Genomic DNA, 19,263 nt, shown 5'->3' with positions numbered 1-19,263 from the left:
TGTACAATATTAAAATTCGCTATATACATAAAAAATATTAAATACAATTAGCAAAACATGATTTCTGTTGGAACAAGCCTTAATCAACTTTAACTTACACGAGCATGTTTTGATAAGCATGTTTTTTTTTTTTTACATCGATAACTCTTACTAAGACCATTCGGCTTTTTACAAGCGGCACACATAACCTCGGACATCGGGTGAGACCTGCACCTGGCTGAACCTGTCAATCCAACTCAGTGTATTTGTTTTCATTGGATGGTCAAGCGTCTCTTTTTTTGTCAATAGCCAATGGAAAAATTAATGACTTCAAGGTAGTCGGAATCAGTATTTGATGAAGCACACAATTAAATGATAGAAAATTTATTAATTATTTGAACAAAATGAAATGTAAACATAGAAAGAAAACATACTGATCATTTCTATGAATTGCGGTAAGTAAGTTCTTTGGAATCCCGATTATAGATAATTTTACAAGTAATTATTATAATTATTTAAACCACTGTTAACGGAAAACAAGAGGTCTTAGAAGTAATTAATTCACAGGGATTTGCCTACAATGTACACAGTCATGCAATTAATTATTATGGGAATCTTTACGTATGGTACTTAATTCAAATAGATCATGACAATCTATACAATGTACGCCGTTATACATGTACATGTAAGGGTCGCACGTGGCGATTGAATTAACACAGACTGACCGAATAAACAAACGGGTGGGAAAGTGAAACAAAATGTTACACATAAGGCGAAGCCACCAAAAATGATTTTCGACAGATCTTGATATCGTTTCGCCAAAATAAAAAAATACAGCGCGAGCTCCGGTCAGCGGGGCGGGAGGAGGGAGGGGGGGGGGGGCAGCAATGAGTTCGCTTCCACAATAAAACGAACATGTAAAAAAACTACAGAAGTGATTAATATGTGACCGATAGCACTAATCTAAAGTTGTTTAAAACTCATGTGAATATTCTTTTAAATAATCATCGAATGCCTCAACTCAGGACATTCTTTTATCGTGCTAGCACCTACCGCAAACATGTAACATGGAACTTTGATTATAATTTGATTTGATTTTTAAACTACCTTGTACGCTATCGTATACATCAATGCTTAATCAACTGTACACGTAAAATAAATTTATCGTTTCAACAGTTGAAAACATAATAAAATATAGTTGTGTCCGTGCAAAATATGAAACATGAACGCGTGATAAGGTACATGTAGAAGATCACGAACCGACCGCGGATCACTTGTCCACTCGCGCCGGATCTCCTCAGCCATGTGCGATGGATGATCATCATTTAAATGTTTAATATTTAGGGTTTGTTGTTGTTGATTTAAAGCATTATTTGTACAGTTTATAAAATATTTTACATAAACAAACCAACCATTAATTTATGTCTGACGATGTTTCCGATTTGGAGTAATATCGTTCATTAATATTCATTTACACTCAAATTTAATTAAAAAAATACAAAATGGACAAACTTTGATAACATAAAATTAAAACAGTTCTTGTATTTACGGCTATATTAACTCAAACACGTTCATATGCATGGAAGTGTGAGTCTCGGTGTGCGAATCTTGTGTATTAAATAACCGCTATGTAGTGCAGCCGTGGCCGAGATCCTCGGCCGTGGGCGAACGATAGATTACGTAAAGGTACAACGCACAGACCCGCACAGCTCAGAACCCAGGAAGCTTTGAAAAGATTGCAGTATAATGACCTTACTCTATCAAATAGAAGTTATTTATTTTAAACTTAAAACCCACAATTGATCTATGTCTATTATTGCTTTAGATTGAAAATGACATTCCTTTATTAATTAACTGAACGATTTCTTAATTGACACCCAATCGTTTAATCCATAAAAAAATATGTATAATCAAAACGAAAACAATTCTTGAGTTTGCGAATAAATAAAGTCATATATGAGAGACGCAATTCTCGTGTATTAGATAACCGCTGATCGCTAGGTAGTCCAGCCGCGACAATGGTGACCGATTTTCTCGGCCGCGGGCGAGGGAGAGTTTACGTAATGGTACACACACACAGCTCTGGTTCAAGGTAGATTTTAAATGCATGGAGTTAATAACTAAAATGTAATGCATAGCTTTTTTTTAATTCCATATTTTGTGGTTTACTAGAAAAGAAAAACAATGATTTGTTTTCCAAATCCCGTTTTTTAAGGATTGTGCATTATAAGAACTTAACAACAATGACTTAAACTCCTAAAATAAAGCACGTATTCTAAAAAAAAAAATTCTTATGAATTAATGCCGTTTGTATAAACCAGCATACATTTTTTGCGGTAACTTTATGCCAGTTGTACGCGCAAAGACTTTCGATAACTTGTCAAATGAAAACAGGTACATGTTAACATGTAAAGCTTTTTACACTCATACAACACAAATCTCATACAAAATAACATTGTAACGACCTTTATGAGATCCCAACAAACAACTTTTCCAGCGACAGCCATATCAAAATCCTAACCGTTTTTGAGTTATTAAGCAAAAACTTTTAGGGGCCATTTGCCCTTAATTGAAGGGGCCAGCCCTTTTTTATTGGTGTCAAATGAAAGCCCTTGATATTCTGTACAACTTTTATTCTACATGTCTTAACAAAATATTTTTTGTTTAAAAGATATAAAGGAAAACATGTCTAAATTTTTGCACTTTTTTTAATCCTGTTTTTTTTACCCCCTACCTTTTCCTAAATAAAAAACGTAATCTAAAAACAAAAACCGATGTGCACCACTACAATGTCTCTGCTATTCAAATTCGTTGGATTCCCATTCCCTGCTATCATAGTCTCAGAGCCTTTGTCTGGAAACAAAAGGCCCTAAAAAAATTTAAAAGGGGAATAACTCTTTAACGGAAAGGGAATTCTAAATTTTATGAATTGCTTAAGATAGTGTTTTGTAAAGTACATTAGCCCTGAAAATTTGAGCAAAAACCGTTCGGAAATGAGCAAGATATGAAGCCTCAAAGTTCGCGTCTAGGAAACAAAAAAAAAAAAGAAAAATAAGAAAAATCTTAACCCGCACAATAATAGAAAGGTCTTCCGTTGGAAACGGAAGACCTTAACTAAAATATGTTTTAATCTAAATATAAATAATCAGTCCAGGTTTCACCAATAAATTTAAGCATTACTTATCGTTTTTTATGTATACAGGCATACACTAGTACTATGATTATATACTAATCATTGAAATATTATCACATCATACGGAATTATTAAATAATACATTCCCCCCCCCCCCTTTTCTTGAGTAAACAACTTATTATGAGTCTTACTTTTGGCATTGTTTTCAATATAGAAGGATACATATTCTGTACAATTACAGGTAGGGATAATAGGTGCCAATTTGTTCACATTGCCGATTTCGTGTGCAGAGAACAGTAAAATCTAAAAAAAATTGATTGTGCATGAATTTTTTAAAATCCATTGTTGTAGTTTGTTATAATTCATTCATTTATATATCAACAAGAAAGAATAGAAGGTATAGACAGGCATATGTATCACACCCAAGTTGAGTTTCTCTGTAGTTTCCTACCCCCCCCCCCCCCCCCACGCACCAAAATTTACAATAATTGCATATAAATCATACAAAAGTTTACTTTGTATGTAAGTAACTCTCTAAAGATGTAAATAAGCACTGCAAAGATGTGTGTACTTTTAAATAAACTACTACATTACACTTAGCCTGATAAAATGTAATAAGGGTGAAGCTACAAGGGGCGAGAAGTGCAAATTTACCAATTTGTCGTCATACACACAGAACACCAAATAAAGAAAATGTGTGTGGTGTGGGGAATGCATAGAAGATGGCGGCAAATTATCTCAAATAACCAGTGCGGAAACCAACAAATAGGCTGTTATTTGTTACCTATCCTGCAAATACATTGATAAAAAATGTTATCCTCACATAACATAGCCGATTAAGTTAATATTTACATATAATCAACGTACATGTAATTCTAATGTACATGGAGGCGGACGTATCAAGCGGGGATCCAGAAAAATTATTTCCAAAAATGATCGGTTGAATAACATTAAATGCTTTGAAAACTGTTTTAAACTATCGCGCAGGTTAAAATGCATGATAGAAGCTATGTACAGTGTAATTTGAAACTTTTTATATCAATATGTAGTATTACCTATTATAACAAATGAGAGTATAGACCAACTGCCACAAACAATACATGTCTTTTACGGGCACCACCCCCTCCCCATAAAAAATGAAACAATTGTCGTTTTATTTGCTAAACGTGTGTGGTTCAAGATTTTTCTAAAGGACATACCTGATTAGAATTGAAAAATGAGTCGTTAAAAACTAATTTTGTCAATTTTTTTAGATTCATTTGGTTATATTTTGGTCCATTTGGGTAAATAGATGCACCAGCGCAGCTCTATTTATGTATAATCAGGCCATAAATTCAAAATATTTTCAAAATTAATAGCTTTAAAACCAGTGGATAAAAACAATCAAAGTCGAACTCGATGAGTGCTAATACCTGTGTTGAATAAATGGTACAGTAGGATATGCGCAGAAAAGTCCCGTCTGCTCTTTCCTACTCTATATTTATTGGAACATTTAATCCGATTATAAGAGTAAAATTTAATCAAGTACGGATATATGTAATTATATATAAATTAAATTTAATTAGGACTATATAGCCCCCCCCCTCCCCGAAATTTATATACTGAAAACAGATTATTGAGTACAACATCCGCACACAATTTAAAGAAAAGTTGATGTTTTTTTTTTTTATCATTTTCGCTAGCTAATGTAAGACATCACAATTACCCAAAACCCCTCCACGAAAAAGGAAATGCTAGATGATGAGAGAGAGAGAGAGAGAGAGAGAGAGAGAGAGAGAGAGAGAGAGAGCGAGAGAGAGAGAGAAGAGACTCGATGTAAACCACACGTGCGCTAACACCATTCAAATTAAAGCTTGCTAGTTGGTCTGCCCTACCCTAGCTACCTCCTCTCTTTTCTCCTTTGAGAGGCTTAGTTGTCTATATATGCTTGTATCAAATCAATTTCAAATTTTAAATCAAAATTGAATAAGACACTACAAAACTAACTCTCTCTCTCTCTCTCTCTCTCTTTCTCTCTCTCTATCTCTCTCTCTCATATCGACAATGACATTGATACCACTTTTCCTATCTGGATTGTTGTCGTTGAGGTTGTAAATCATTATATCTTCTATGGTTTAAAACTGTATCATAACCTTTATTTTGACATGTCGATTATTTTATTGAATTTCGTTTCATAGCTAAAACCACACTCAGTTTTAATTATTTAGATTAAACAGATCTTTTTTCGCGAGCCGATTTTTACACAGTTGAGGCGAATACACTACGGGTTAAAATAGTTCGGAGGGAAAATACATACAGGACAAACAAAATCACAAAAATTCGCAAAGCCAACAGTGTTATCACTAATTTAATTGTTTATATTGTGTGGGGTTAATTCATCAATGTTAATTTAAACCATTTTATAACCATTACATAAGAGCTATCAAGACATTTATTTGTAGGAAAGAGCATGTAAGAATAATCTTTATTTCGAACAGTTTGATGTTGCTAGGATACAGGTTTCTACGAAAGCCGAGAAGGATCATTCGAGATTCGAGATTCAAAATACGAGATTATGTCTTAGTAGCTCGTATATAGTGGTTATAAAAAACCACACTCAGTTTTAATTATTTAGATTAAACAGATCTTTTTTCGCGAGCCGATTTTTACACAGTTGAGGCGAATACACTACGGGTTAAAATAGTTCGGAGGGAAAATACATACAGGACAAACAAAATCACAAAAATTCGCAAAGCCAACAGTGTTATCACTAATTTAATTGTTTATATTGTGTGGGGTTAATTCATCAATGTTAATTTAAACCATTTTATAACCATTACATAAGAGCTATCAAGACATTTATTTGTAGGAAAGAGCATGTAAGAATAATCTTTATTTCGAACAGTTTGATGTTGCTAGGATACAGGTTTCTACGAAAGCCGAGAAGGATCATTCGAGATTCGAGATTCAAAATACGAGATTATGTCTTAGTAGCTCGTATATAGTGGTTATAAAATGGTTAAATTAACACTGATGAATTAACTCCACACAGTATAAACAATTAAATTAGTGATAACACTGTTGGCTTTGCGAATCTAAGTGGTTTTGTTTGCCCTGTATGTATTTCCCCCCGAACAATTATAACCTTAAGTGTATTCGCCCCAACTGTGTAAAAATCGGCTCGCGAAGAAAGATCTGTTTAATCTAAACAATTAAAACTGAGTATGGTTTTAGCTATGAAACGAAACTCAATGAAATAATCGACAAGTCAAAATACAGGTTATGATAAAGTTTTAAACCATAGAAGATATGATTTACAACCTCAACGACAACAATCCAGATAAGAATAGTGTATTGTTGGGTACAGTCGTTTTACCGGTAACGAACCAGTATGCGGTTTCGTCGTGCATTCAACTAATATTAACGGAATTCCAAATGTTTTTATTTTTTATTTAATCACGTATCTTTGTCCTTCTAAACTGTAGTATCAAACTTCCGAAAATATAATGGATGAATTATGGAGATAGTAATTTCAACACCCCCTCCATTTTCCTAGTTTCGAATTCCTTTTCCAGTATCAAATCAAGCGCCCTATATTACTTCTGACCGAATATTTTGAGGCGAATTAATTTAAAAAATATACTTGAGGTACGTGTTAATAGACTTTTAAATGAAGAAGGAAAAATAATTGTGGGAATATGTCTTTTAAACAAATAAAATGATCGTTATTTTTGTCATACCGTTTTCCCGTCAAATTGAAACTGGACTTGCAGAATTTTTATTTGCGTTACTTTATGAAATTGAATTTTCATAGAAACACTCTATAATAGTAATTGATGATAAGTAACTGTCATTTGCCTTTGTTTTGCCCGGATATCTGTCAATACATCCAGCCAAATGATGCTTCTATCGCAATGAACCGTTACTAGGAAAACTACACGTGGTTCTATTTTAAGTCGTAATTTCATTCAAAGCGCAATAATTATTTGATATGATGCATAATCTTATTAAATGGATTATAATTAATAATTATCCACTAAAAAGGGGCCAATAACAAACTTTTTTTCTTAGTTAGGCTTAATTGTTTTCACACTTTCGTTTTTTCTGCCTTGCACTTCCGGCAGCTCATATCTGGGTCACCTTTTTAATCTGTAAACAATACGGTAAATAATCGTGCAAATGTCAAACAAATTCACACACTAATAGATAACCATTGTCGATGAGAGAGAGAGAGAGAGACAGAGAGAGAGAGAGAGTTTTGTAGTGTCAAATTCAATTTTGATTTAGAATTTGAAATTGATTTGATTTGATACAAGCATATATAGACAATAATTAAGCCTCTAAAAGGAGAAGAGAAAGGAGGTAGCTAGGGTAGGGCAGACCAACTAGCAAGCTTTAATTTTAACGGTGTTAGCGCACCTGTGATTTACATCGACTCTCTCTCTCTCTCTCTCTCTCTCTCTCTCTCTCTCTCTCTCATCACCTAGCAACCTAGCATTTCCTTTTCCGTGAGGGGGTTTGGGGTATTTGTGATGTCTTACATTAGCTAGCGAAATGATAAAAAGAACATGAAATTTTCTTTAAATGGTGTGCGGATGTTGTACTCAATAATCTGTTTTCAGTATATACATTTCAAGAGGGGGGGGGGGGGCTATATAGTCCTAATTAAGTTGTCAGTTATTCTGTCCCCACTTTGTTTTCTCTTCGTTTTCTAGGTTTTTTTTTAATTTGGCTCGGCAAATTAATATAAAACTTTCTGTGTAGCTCGATTACGATGCAATGTAGATAAATTATGAGTAGTTTTACTTTCAATAAACAGGCACATATCCGTACTTGATTTTTAATTTGACTCTTATAATCGGATTTAATATTCCAATAAATATAGGATAGGAAAGAGTAGACGGAACTTTTTTGCGCATATCCTACTGTACCATTCATTCAACACAGGTATTAGCACTCATCGAGTTCGACTTGCTTTCCTTTTTTCCACTGGATTCAAAGCTATTAATTTTTGAAAATATTTTGAATTTATGGCCTGATTATACATGTACATGTATATAAATTAGAGCTGCGCTGGTGCATCTATTTACCCAAATGGACCAAAATAAAACCAAATGAATCTAAAGATTTTAACAAAATTAGTTTTAAACGTACGACTCTTTTTTAATTCTAATCGGATACGTCCTTTAGAAAAATATTGAACCACGCACATTTTAGCAAATAAAACGACAATTGTTTCATTTTTTTATGGGGAGGGAAATGGTGCCGGTAAAGGACATGTATTGCTTGTGGCAGTTGTGCTATACTCTCATTTGTTATAATAGGTAATACTACATATGGAAATAAAATGAAAGTTTCCAATTACACTGTACATAGCTTCTATCATGCATTTTGATCCGTGCGAGAGTGTAAAACAATTTTAAAGCATTTAATGTAATTCAACCGATCATTTTTGAAATTTAATTTTCTGGATCCCCGCCTGATACGTCCGCCTTCTTGTATAATAGAATTACATGTACGTTGACCATATGTACACATTATATAATTAACTTCATCGGCTATGTTATATGACGATAACATTTTTTATCAATGTTTTTGCAGGTAAGGTAACAAATAGCAACCTATTTGTTGGTTTTTGCACTGATTATTTGAGATAATTTGCCGTCATCTTTTATGCATTCCACACAACACTCACAGTTTCTTTATTTGGTGTTCTGTGTATGGCGACAAATTGGTAAATTTGCACCACTCGCCCCTTCTAGCTTCACCCTGATTACATTTTATTTGGCTAAGTGTAATGTAGTAGTATATTAGATACACACATCTTTGTTTGCAGTGCTTATTTACATCTTTAGAGATTTACTTACAAACAAAGTAAACATTTGTATGATTTATAATGTAATTATTGTCAATTTTGGTGCGGGGGTGGGGGGTGGGGTGGGTAGGAAACTACAGAGAAACTTAACTTGGCTGTGATACATATGCTTGTCTATACCTTTTATCTTTCTTGTTGATATATCAATGAATGAATTATAACGAAATATATGTACAACAATTAATTTTGAAATATTCATGCACAATCAAATTTTTAAAAACTTTTACTGTTCTCTGCACAAGAAATCGGCAATGTGAACAAATTGGCACTCTATCATCACAACCTTTAATTGTACAGAGTAGGTATCCTTCTATATTGAAAACAATTCCAAAAGTAAAACTCATAATAAGTTGTTTACTGAGGAAAAGGAAAAAAATTGTATTAATTAATAATTCCGTATGATGTGATAATATCTCAATGATTTGTTTATCATCATAGTACTAGTGTATGACTGTATGCATACATAAAAACGATAAGTAATGCTTATATTTATTGGTGAAACCGGACTGATTATTTATATTTAGATTATTAGGATACATGTACTAATCTTCATTAGCGGATCTAGAAAGGAGGGGGTCAGGGGATCTGGACCCCCTCCTCGGGAAAATTGGAGCTTATCAAATGTACATAGTAAAATTATTTAAAATTGGCATAGGACCCCCCTACAGAAAAAATTAGCTACGCTTATGAAGTTCTCTATCATAACCGCATTTTTACACAAAAGGGGTGAATAAACCCGGGTTTTAAACTATTACTGGTGGTGAAATACCCCAGGGTTCAAACGCATCAGGTGGAAATGCACCAGGACAAACAAAATCACTTAGATCCGCGAAGCACACTGCATTTTTACTAGTCTACTTAGATATTCTGTGTAAAAGTAAATACAAATAATTATATAGTTAGGTAGGGAGAAGTGAACATGGCATTTTTTGTATATAAGAGCATGTACGGATGATTTTTATTTAGAACAATTTGATGTCGCTAGGATACATATTTACAGATCCTTGATTTGATTGGTTAATATAGATATTGAATCTCGAATTTCGCATCTTGAATCTCGTATTTCGAATGTCGTATTTTTAATCTCGAATCTCGAATGATCCTTCTCGGCTTTCGTAGGTTTCAGATCCATGATTTGATTGGTTAATTAAGATATTGAATCTCGAATTTCGAATCTTGAATCTCGTATTTCGAATCTCGTATTTTGAATCTCGAATCTCGAATGATCCTTCTCAGCTTTCGTAGGACTCTGCACTCTGCACTTGATTTTTTAATTTGCAACAATGTTTGTTGTTTTCTTGATTTTTATCAAATCATATAAGATTTGTATAATAGGTTGCTTTCCCTGGTTGTACATATATTGAAATCACTGAATGATAGTTTCACAATCGGTGCGTAATTTACAAAGATCTTCTTCCCAGCGGTCAATAAAAGAATGCATTGCATATACTTTAAAATCTCATTGTGAACATTTTAGCTGTAAAGTTTCAAGGATAGAGAATGCACTATAGTTTCTAGTCATTATTTATAAATTGAATATTTCTTTTCATGTTAGACAGAGAAAGACGGAAGCTCAATCCTAAAGAATGTAGATCGGCTCATTGAGATTGTACTTCAACGCGACGACATTACGCCAACGCACTTCAGGGGTTCTAATTATGGTACTCTTTTCTGCATTAGTGTGTAAAAACAGCTAATTAACTTTTCTTTTCTGCGGGAAACTTTGAACGATTAATTATTTCATTTTTCTTTTTTATAGAACTCACAATTAACCAAACAAGAATAGATGAAACTGGAATACGTTTCCCGGATGTTCCTGCAAACAACATGTCAGGAAGTTCCGAACAAATATCGACTTTCCTCGAATTACCAAAGCAAGAAAAGAAAGTAAAAAATGGTAACGATTTCAATATTTCTAAACAGTTTAAGATTGTTTAAGGTAATATGATTCAAAATACAACAAGCAAAATAAACGGCTGAGAAAATATGAAAAGTGTAAGATGCTTCCATGAAGTTTGTTTACACCTATTTTTTAATATTTTTTTTTCAGCAAGTATTTTTTTTCGAAATTTCGCTGTTGTTTATAATGTCGAGAGAATATCGCTAATGCCAAACGTTTATACAAAACTCAAATACTTATCACACGTCATCAACTAATAGCGAAATTTATGTGACTTGGATATGATTATTCATAAAAAAAAACCTTTTCTTCTTTTCTCTTTTTTATGTTTCAGACAACGCATTACACTAAACTGGGAATAAAAAGATCGTGTATTAAATCATTGATAAAATCATATATGCCTAAAAGATATGTGGTTATTTACAAACAAACAAAAACCGAGAACACAAATGCAATGTAAATTTGAGTCACTTTTCATTCTCGTTCAGAATAAAACAAACGCATATATTTAATAACTGCCACACAACAGAGACAAAAAATCCGATTGATTGTACACAAACACTGGTTAGGGTAAAGTAAAAGCAATCAACTGAATCCCTCACACGCCACATAAAAGATAATATTAACAATTATAATTCTCATTCATCATAGAAATAGGGGTCTTTTGCGTTGATTTTTATTATTTATTCCCCATGTTTGTGAGGAAATCTACAGTAAGAGTAGCCAATTTAGAAGCTTAAAAATGAATTCATCAAAATATTACATTTTGTTTCATAAAGTTAAGGTGGAAATAATAAACATCATATAATTAAATATGCTCATTTTTTTTTACAGATATCTACTATGTAGCCATAATTTACAAAACAATTTCTGATATATTGCCATTTGATTTGGATAAGTAAGTTTTGCTTTCCTTGTTAAAACCTTATTTGTTTGTACAATAGTGTCTTCATGAGAAATGTGTTTTATTGAACATTGTTTACAAGTATGTTTAGTTTGTGTTCATATTTAAAGCAAGTAGACTTTTAAATTAACATAAAAATATTTAATGTGAATCTTTTGTTTTATGTGTGTATCAAATCATTATGAAAGGAACATGGATATCATTTATATTGATTGAACTTATAAAACAGGGATCAAAGTAAACGAAGCTTGGATCACACATCTAGGGAAAAGGAATTTGTTAATTCTCCAGTTGTGTCCCTTACAACACAAAATGACGTAGGATTATTGGTTCCACCTCTAAATTTATCGTTTGAACACATACAAGTGAGATGACACATTGATTTTTCAATGAACAATGTTCACTAATTTATTCATATAATTATCCATTCTGAATTATAATTAATCCCCTAACGGTTTATGAGCATTTAGTATCAGATACCGCTTTAAAAGAAACGTTTAATTTGTTTTATTACAATGTACATGTAAGCTTATCATTTTATATATGTTTGATTTAGAATGAATCAAGTAAAATGTATGCGGTGTGTGTTTCTTGGAATTTTACCGTAAGGTAAGTTTTTTGATAGCCAATATATTTACAAAAAAGTTTATTTCACTTTTTTTTAATATCCTGATTGTAAAAATATATGTGTTGTAATGTACATTCATGACACAAGCAGTGTATTTCACCGTTATGTTCAGTAAATGGACAGAAAGAGGATGTAAAGTGAGCCAAAGTGACCATAAAAGAACAGTTTGTCAGTGCAACCATCTTACCAACTTTGCCATTTTGATGAGACCATATTCTCTTGTAAGATGTTTCGGGGTTTTTTTTATATCTAGATGATTGTACAATCTTAAAACAGCTTTCAATGTGAGTAATGTATGTATTTCTCACATCTAGGCGACAGAAGACAAACAATCTTTAAAAACAATGTCCCTGGTTGGGGTGATTCTTTCCATATCATTTACAGTTCTTACGTGTGTTATCTACATCCTGACGTGGAGGTATGTTGAATGTAAAAAAAAACACGTACATATTGAAACATTTGAACGAACAAAAGTTCAACTATATACATATTGAAATATCTAAAATGTATGTTTCAGATATATCAAAAGTGACCAAAACATCATCATGATGAATCTCTGTGGATCGTTGATTCTGTCTTATGTGATTTTCTCATCCGCTGTAGAGCAAACAGGACATGAGGTATATTTTTATACGTGTTTTATAAGCTTGTAGTTTTTTGATATAAGAGGTATTCTAGTTTTGAGGACATCAATAAATCAAATCATAAATTTTTAAGATAAAATAAGTAATTTAGGATAACATTTTAGAACTTCATAATTTATTTAGAATAATGCCTGTATTTATGATTATTTTTTTCCAGGGTATATGCATTGCAATTACGGCCATTATTCACTATCTTTTCCTGGTCACCTTCTTCAGTATGCTAGGAATGGGTGTCTATTACTTCATGAGTATTACAGTCACGTACTACGTCATGTACGTGGCAAACAACTTCAAGGCTAGGTCCAGAGTCCACTGGTTTCTGTTAGCTATATGGGGTAAGTAAATGTGGAAATTTCCATTCACTTAACTTTAGGTCTTTCATATGAGACTTTCAAGATTTTAAATGGTAAAATCAATAAGCTGTATGGCCTGTAAACTTAAGTTGGCTTACATGTAACACACCAATACATTATTTAATTTCAAAATAGAACAAATATCTTTTTAAAATTATGATTTCAACACTAAAAGACGGATACAAGCTTTAAGTTATTTTATATGAATTTTATTGTATTTATCCAGAAAAACTGGAAAATGTTTTGTGGGCTAACTAGGTATCTTTTAACCTAAAGCAGTACATTATGTATTTAATTAATTACACATGTCAAAGAAGGACATAATATTTTGTAAAATCAGATTAATTTTCTTCTAATTTGATTTTGATTACTTGACTAACCAATTCATAGTTTAGTATACCTTTTAGCAGTTTTACTTATTTCTTAAGTAAAAAACATCCGTTTATTTTCTAAATTCATTGCATACAGGTATCCCTATCATCCTTACGACTGCAACTCTTGGAGCGTTTTGGGGAAAAGGTTATCACCTTGAATCTTTGTATGTATTTTTCATAACATTCATAACAAATTAAAATTTTGAACGACATTGCCATTTCTCCATAATGTTGTTAATTCACCGACTATGGATTCCTGCTAGATATCCTAATTGTTATTGACTCAGTGGTTTTATTATATAGTTGCTGGTTGTCCCCGGATAGCGGTTCCCTCTACATGTTTATTGTTCCAGTCTGTTTAATTAGTGTTGTAAGTAACATATATTCCTATAAACAATAATGATATAATAAATAAAATATTTCTACCAATAAAATTATGTTATATGTTAAATGTTTGACTTTACCCTCCATACGTAGGCTGTCAAAGCTTTAATCTGAAAATTTTAGTAAGGTTTACGTCAATGTTAATTTTTTAACATAGAACTTTAACAAAATTTCGATAGAAACACAAAACAAAAGCGGCAATGAAACAAGATAATTTGTAAACAAAGAAATGATTAGAAAATAGTATAATTCATAATTTGCTGTTATTGTTTTAACATGGTAGTTTATTCTTATTCTAGGTAAACGTAGTGATTATCGTTACACTGGTAAGGGTATTATGTGGTTCAAAAGCAATGGCAAAGTCCTCACTAAAGGAGAAGGCATTGTAAGTTAAACCAGCCCTTCGTTTATATATATATATATATATATATATATATATATATATATATATATATATATATATATATATATATATATATATTGGCTTGGGACAAATTACATTGCAAAGTAATGCATTACATTATCATTACTTCATGAAGTAGGGCATTAAATTACCATTACCATTACTTAGTTTTCTTGAAGTAATGCATTACATTACCATTACATGGGTAAAGTATTGCATTACCATTACCATTACTTTGTGAAAAGTCAGTAAGTTTTAAAAAAGTAATTTAAAAGCTAAATAAAGAGTTATTGTAAACGTGTCATAAATAAAACATGCTTAAACATATTTACAGGTTCATGTTCACTATCGGGTTCAAATTTAATGATTTATACAAGATTGCTGTTGCACTTTATGATCATTAAAGTTTCACAGGTTTCATCTTTTAACTGCATCTAGTCCGGTGGGAAAATCTAAGTTATCTAAGTGTTTAAGTAATAATAGAAAACATACATGAATCTTGTATTTTCTATCAGTCCAAACTATTGTACTTAATACATGTATACAACAGAGAGAGAGAGAGAGAGAGAGAGAGAGAGAGAGAGAGAGAGAGTAAAATTATTTTGAAATGGGCTATATTACTGAAATTAATTTTTTTTTCAAGAGATCATGGTTGGACAGTGCATTCTTTTAGTGCATTCATTTTTGCTTTTAATCATGTATGTCTTTTCTCTATTCTAATGGAACACAGTCAAGAGGAGGGTGGGGATTGGGGTGTTGATACATTTAGCACCTCTTAAAACAATAGATTGTTTTGATACTTAGATTATCCTGGGGGAATTGTGTGTTGTTGACATATTCTTCACAGTAAAGAATTGAATTGGAGTACATTTTTCAAATGATTTGAAATTCTTAATAACAACACTCTTAAAATGTTATGAAATTGTGTTGATATAGCCGGTTATATTGACAATTTAAGAATGGATTTTTTAATTTTGTTTTAACATGCCTAATCTTACAACTAAAATATTTTTCTTTAAAACAATTTTTAATCAAACACAATATCAGTTATTCAATTCATCACAATTTTACAAATGAACATGCATCCTCTCAAATTGTCGTTTAACTGTATTCCACTGGTATCTCAAACGACTGTGTAGTGCGCGGCCAACGCGCTAGGCTCCGTTCGCCATCGATAGCAATATTATTTGTCTTGCCTAGACGGCCAAGTGGTTAGCGCAGTGGCCGCTCACTGCAAGGAGAATGGGTTCCAGAGGTCGTGAGTTCAAGCCTCGGTCGGGGCGGCGGTGGAGCTCCAATAAAAAGTGAATTTCCTTGCGCTATATATATATATATATATATATATATATATATATATATATATATATATATATATATATATAATAGTATATATAATAGCCTTAAAAAATCACCAACACTCGTTATCTTTTGTGTCGGATCAAAAGATACATGGTTATAATATAAAATGAAATATAAAAAAGCACTAAAAATAACCAACGACACGAACAATGCAGTAAAATAAAATTATTATCGGGGTAACTCGTCAATTCTTCAAGACAAGAAAGAAGAAAAATATCTTCAAAACTAGCACTAAACTAAAATCTAAATAATATGTGAAACAACTAATTTGAACGTGGCAAATACATCTTTGTAATTAAAATCATAAGCCCGAGAAAGAAAACAGCGTCGGACGTGAGTTTTCTTTCTTGGGCTTATGATTTTTAGTACAAAGATGTAGTTGCTATGTTCTAATCCGGTGTTTTAAATGTAATTTAGATTTTCGTTTTGTTGTCCTGAAGGAGGGACGGGTTGGTTGTTATTTTAATATATTGTTCGCGTCATTGGTTATTTTTAGTGTTTATATATATATATATATATATATATATATATATATATATATATATATATATATATATATATATATATATATATATATGGGTGTGTGTGTGTGTGTGTGTGTGTGTGTGTGTGTGTGTGTGTGTGTGTGTGTGTGTGTGTGTGTGTGTGTGTGATCTTTCATGATTTGTGATGGTATATGATTTCTTTCCAACGAGTTGTGTGTTTTCTTTCCCCGAGCAAAATACTTCATTGCATTTTGAACAACGACTAAACCGATAGAAATTACATAAATTTAATCATCTCTTTCGATTTATTGTTGTTGCATGGACAGATCCGCTTTGCGATCCCTTGGAACACTTTTACCAGTCCTAGGTGTGACCTGGCTATTCGGTATTCTGGCTGTTAACGAAAAAGCAGATGTGTTTCAATATATATTTGTCATTGCAAATTCACTTCAGGCAAGATTTTTATTATTTTGTGTTAATACAACTGTTCAAATTCTATATTTATTTTTTCTTTTTCAATAAAATACACTTATTGTTTAGGGATTTTTCATATTCCTTTCGCACGTGCTGTTGAACCAAAAGGTAAGAGTATATGCATTAAAATAAGATAAGAAGTATATGACACACTAAGTAAGAAAACTATTATGAACTAATATATCTCCATTCAATTTTCAAATTCATAATGCTTGGTATATTTTATAAAATTTAATGAAAAATGTATTGGTATAGCAGAGTTAACCTGTTATTTGCATCATCCTCGTCATATTCATTTGACATACAATATCCTTCTTATTACTTGGTACATGCAGGTGATGCAAGGTTTGAGAAACAAATATCCAGCCTTAAGTACTCTTGCTAGTAAAAATGAACGCGGCAAAAATGAAACCACTTCTGTATCAAAAAGTCAATCAACATGTAAACCGGACGCTTCGTTGGTGGAAACCAAGGTGGGACAAAACGCCAACAATAAAACTCAATATTTTTATGAATTCTTAAATTTATATTTGAAGAAAAAATATTTCGCTTACAGTGAATGTTATCAAATTTGAATCATTTCCTTTTCAGAAACAGAGTATCTTTGATAAGACTCATAGCAAAAAAGTCAAGAAATCTGAGTCGTTCATAGCAGAAACAACACTTACTACTGATTGTCCTTTAAGTACTGGTCACGACAAAGTAAATCAATTTCGTTTTTACATATAAATGCAGATTGCAGAACATTAGCATTTATTTGATATAAACATCTGATAATATGTGATCATTACATGCATTTTTGTTCAGAACTCTGTGATGCCTGATATTTACAAGTAACATGATAACCTTCTAAAAGAAGAAGAGGAAAATAAGGTATACATGTACATCATACATATTCAATAACTTAGTCTGTGTAAACAATATATATATATATATATATATATATATATATATATATATATATATATATATATATATATATATATATATATATATATATATATATATATATATATATATATATATATATATATTACTTATATTACTTCTTCATATACGTAATAGTGCTGCAAGTGCAGTAAACCGCCTAGGGTGGGCTCCTTGAGCTGTACATACATTTACAAGTTCAGTCTCTTGTGAGACGTTCTATTGAGGTTTCTTTCATGCAGATTAGATTATTAGGATTTTTTTTTCTTTTACAGAGATTTTGTTTTCATTTAATTTATGGCTGTGAGAGAGAAGGTATACAGTGACAAAAATGTAGAAAGAAGCTGTTATAAACAAATCTCATTTGGATTTTTTAAAAAGCTTACCATTTATTTGCATGCTGAATTTTTTATTTTGTTTATTTCTTTTAACAGTATATTAGAGATAGAGAGAGAAAGAGAGAGAGAGAGAGAATGTGTTGTTTAAAACATTGCATAATGTTTGTATAATATTTCTGACGTTTATGATTTTCACAAGTCTTATTTAAAGGGGCGTGGTCACGAATTTGACGAAACTGTTTACAATGTTTAAGTAATTTTTTCTTACGATGAAGCAAAATTTGAATGTCAGTCGTAAATGAATAAGCAAGTATCTGTATTTTGCTTTTAACTCAACGATTAACACTCAAATTTTGGTTTTTTTTTTAGAAATGCCCTACTGAAATATTGTAAATATCAAAATCGGAAAAAATACAGTTTTGCCAAAACCGTGACCATGCCCGTTTAAAAGCAATTGCAAAATACAGTCTGATCTTAAACTGTTGATCAGAATCTCATAAAAACGTACATTGTTCTTGATTCTTTCAGGCCTTGAAACAATTTTATTGAACAAAAACTTTCTTTCCCTATTTCTTTAAATATGTGAATGTATATCTATTGCAAGTATATAAAGGTTTAAAAATATTTTTTTAGAGACTCTATTTAGATACATTTTGGGAAATGTCAAATTCTACAATCAGATTAACAATACACATTATTTTGTCTTACTTTCATTGTATCTAGGGATTGTTTGTGTCTTTTGAATGCTTTAACTCTTCTTTAATTTTAAGACTATATTGCTTAAGCACTCGTAAACGATATTGTCAAATATACATTTCTTTGTCATCGATGGTTCTGTAGATGTACATAGTTTTATGAATAACAGTTTTAAAGTTCGTTATATTCTACAAGTACATTAAAAGTATTTTCCTTTTGTACTTTCAAATATTATACATGAATTAATAATAAACAAAAAGCTTTTGTCATGTTTTAAAATAATTATATATAAGAAAATTTCGGTCGGGGCGTGATCAAATCCAATAAAGCCCCGACCGAAATTATCACCTCATAATATTCAAAGAATGATTCCTTATTACTTATATTTATATAATTTTAAGCCATCGTACGATTAAATATATAACTTT

General features: G+C 31.7%; 1 protein-coding gene across 1 annotated transcript in view; it reads left to right on the top strand.

Moving 5' to 3' along the window:
• Window positions 1–19,012, top strand: part of LOC117693069 (adhesion G protein-coupled receptor B1-like) — a 39,670-nt gene extending 20,658 nt beyond the window's left edge. The window contains exons 7-23 of the mRNA XM_066084854.1: window positions 10,522–10,627; window positions 10,726–10,863; window positions 11,701–11,764; window positions 12,000–12,135; window positions 12,327–12,379; window positions 12,511–12,619; window positions 12,713–12,816; window positions 12,916–13,018; window positions 13,200–13,377; window positions 13,864–13,933; window positions 14,073–14,139; window positions 14,453–14,538; window positions 16,727–16,982; window positions 17,210–17,347; window positions 17,466–17,576; window positions 17,682–17,747; window positions 18,077–19,012. Of these exons, the coding sequence (XP_065940926.1) occupies window positions 10,522–10,627; window positions 10,726–10,863; window positions 11,701–11,764; window positions 12,000–12,135; window positions 12,327–12,379; window positions 12,511–12,619; window positions 12,713–12,816; window positions 12,916–13,018; window positions 13,200–13,377; window positions 13,864–13,933; window positions 14,073–14,139; window positions 14,453–14,538; window positions 16,727–16,922 (1,410 nt within the window). The 3' untranslated portion in view covers window positions 16,923–16,982; window positions 17,210–17,347; window positions 17,466–17,576; window positions 17,682–17,747; window positions 18,077–19,012. The remainder of the gene's footprint in view (window positions 1–10,521; window positions 10,628–10,725; window positions 10,864–11,700; window positions 11,765–11,999; window positions 12,136–12,326; window positions 12,380–12,510; window positions 12,620–12,712; window positions 12,817–12,915; window positions 13,019–13,199; window positions 13,378–13,863; window positions 13,934–14,072; window positions 14,140–14,452; window positions 14,539–16,726; window positions 16,983–17,209; window positions 17,348–17,465; window positions 17,577–17,681; window positions 17,748–18,076) is intronic.
• The last annotated feature ends 251 nt before the right edge of the window (window positions 19,013–19,263 follow it).

Source organism: Magallana gigas, chromosome 5 (assembly GCF_963853765.1).
Source record: "Magallana gigas chromosome 5, xbMagGiga1.1, whole genome shotgun sequence".
NCBI lineage: Eukaryota > Metazoa > Mollusca > Bivalvia > Ostreida > Ostreidae > Magallana > Magallana gigas.
This window is presented reverse-complemented; position numbering and strand designations above follow the sequence as displayed.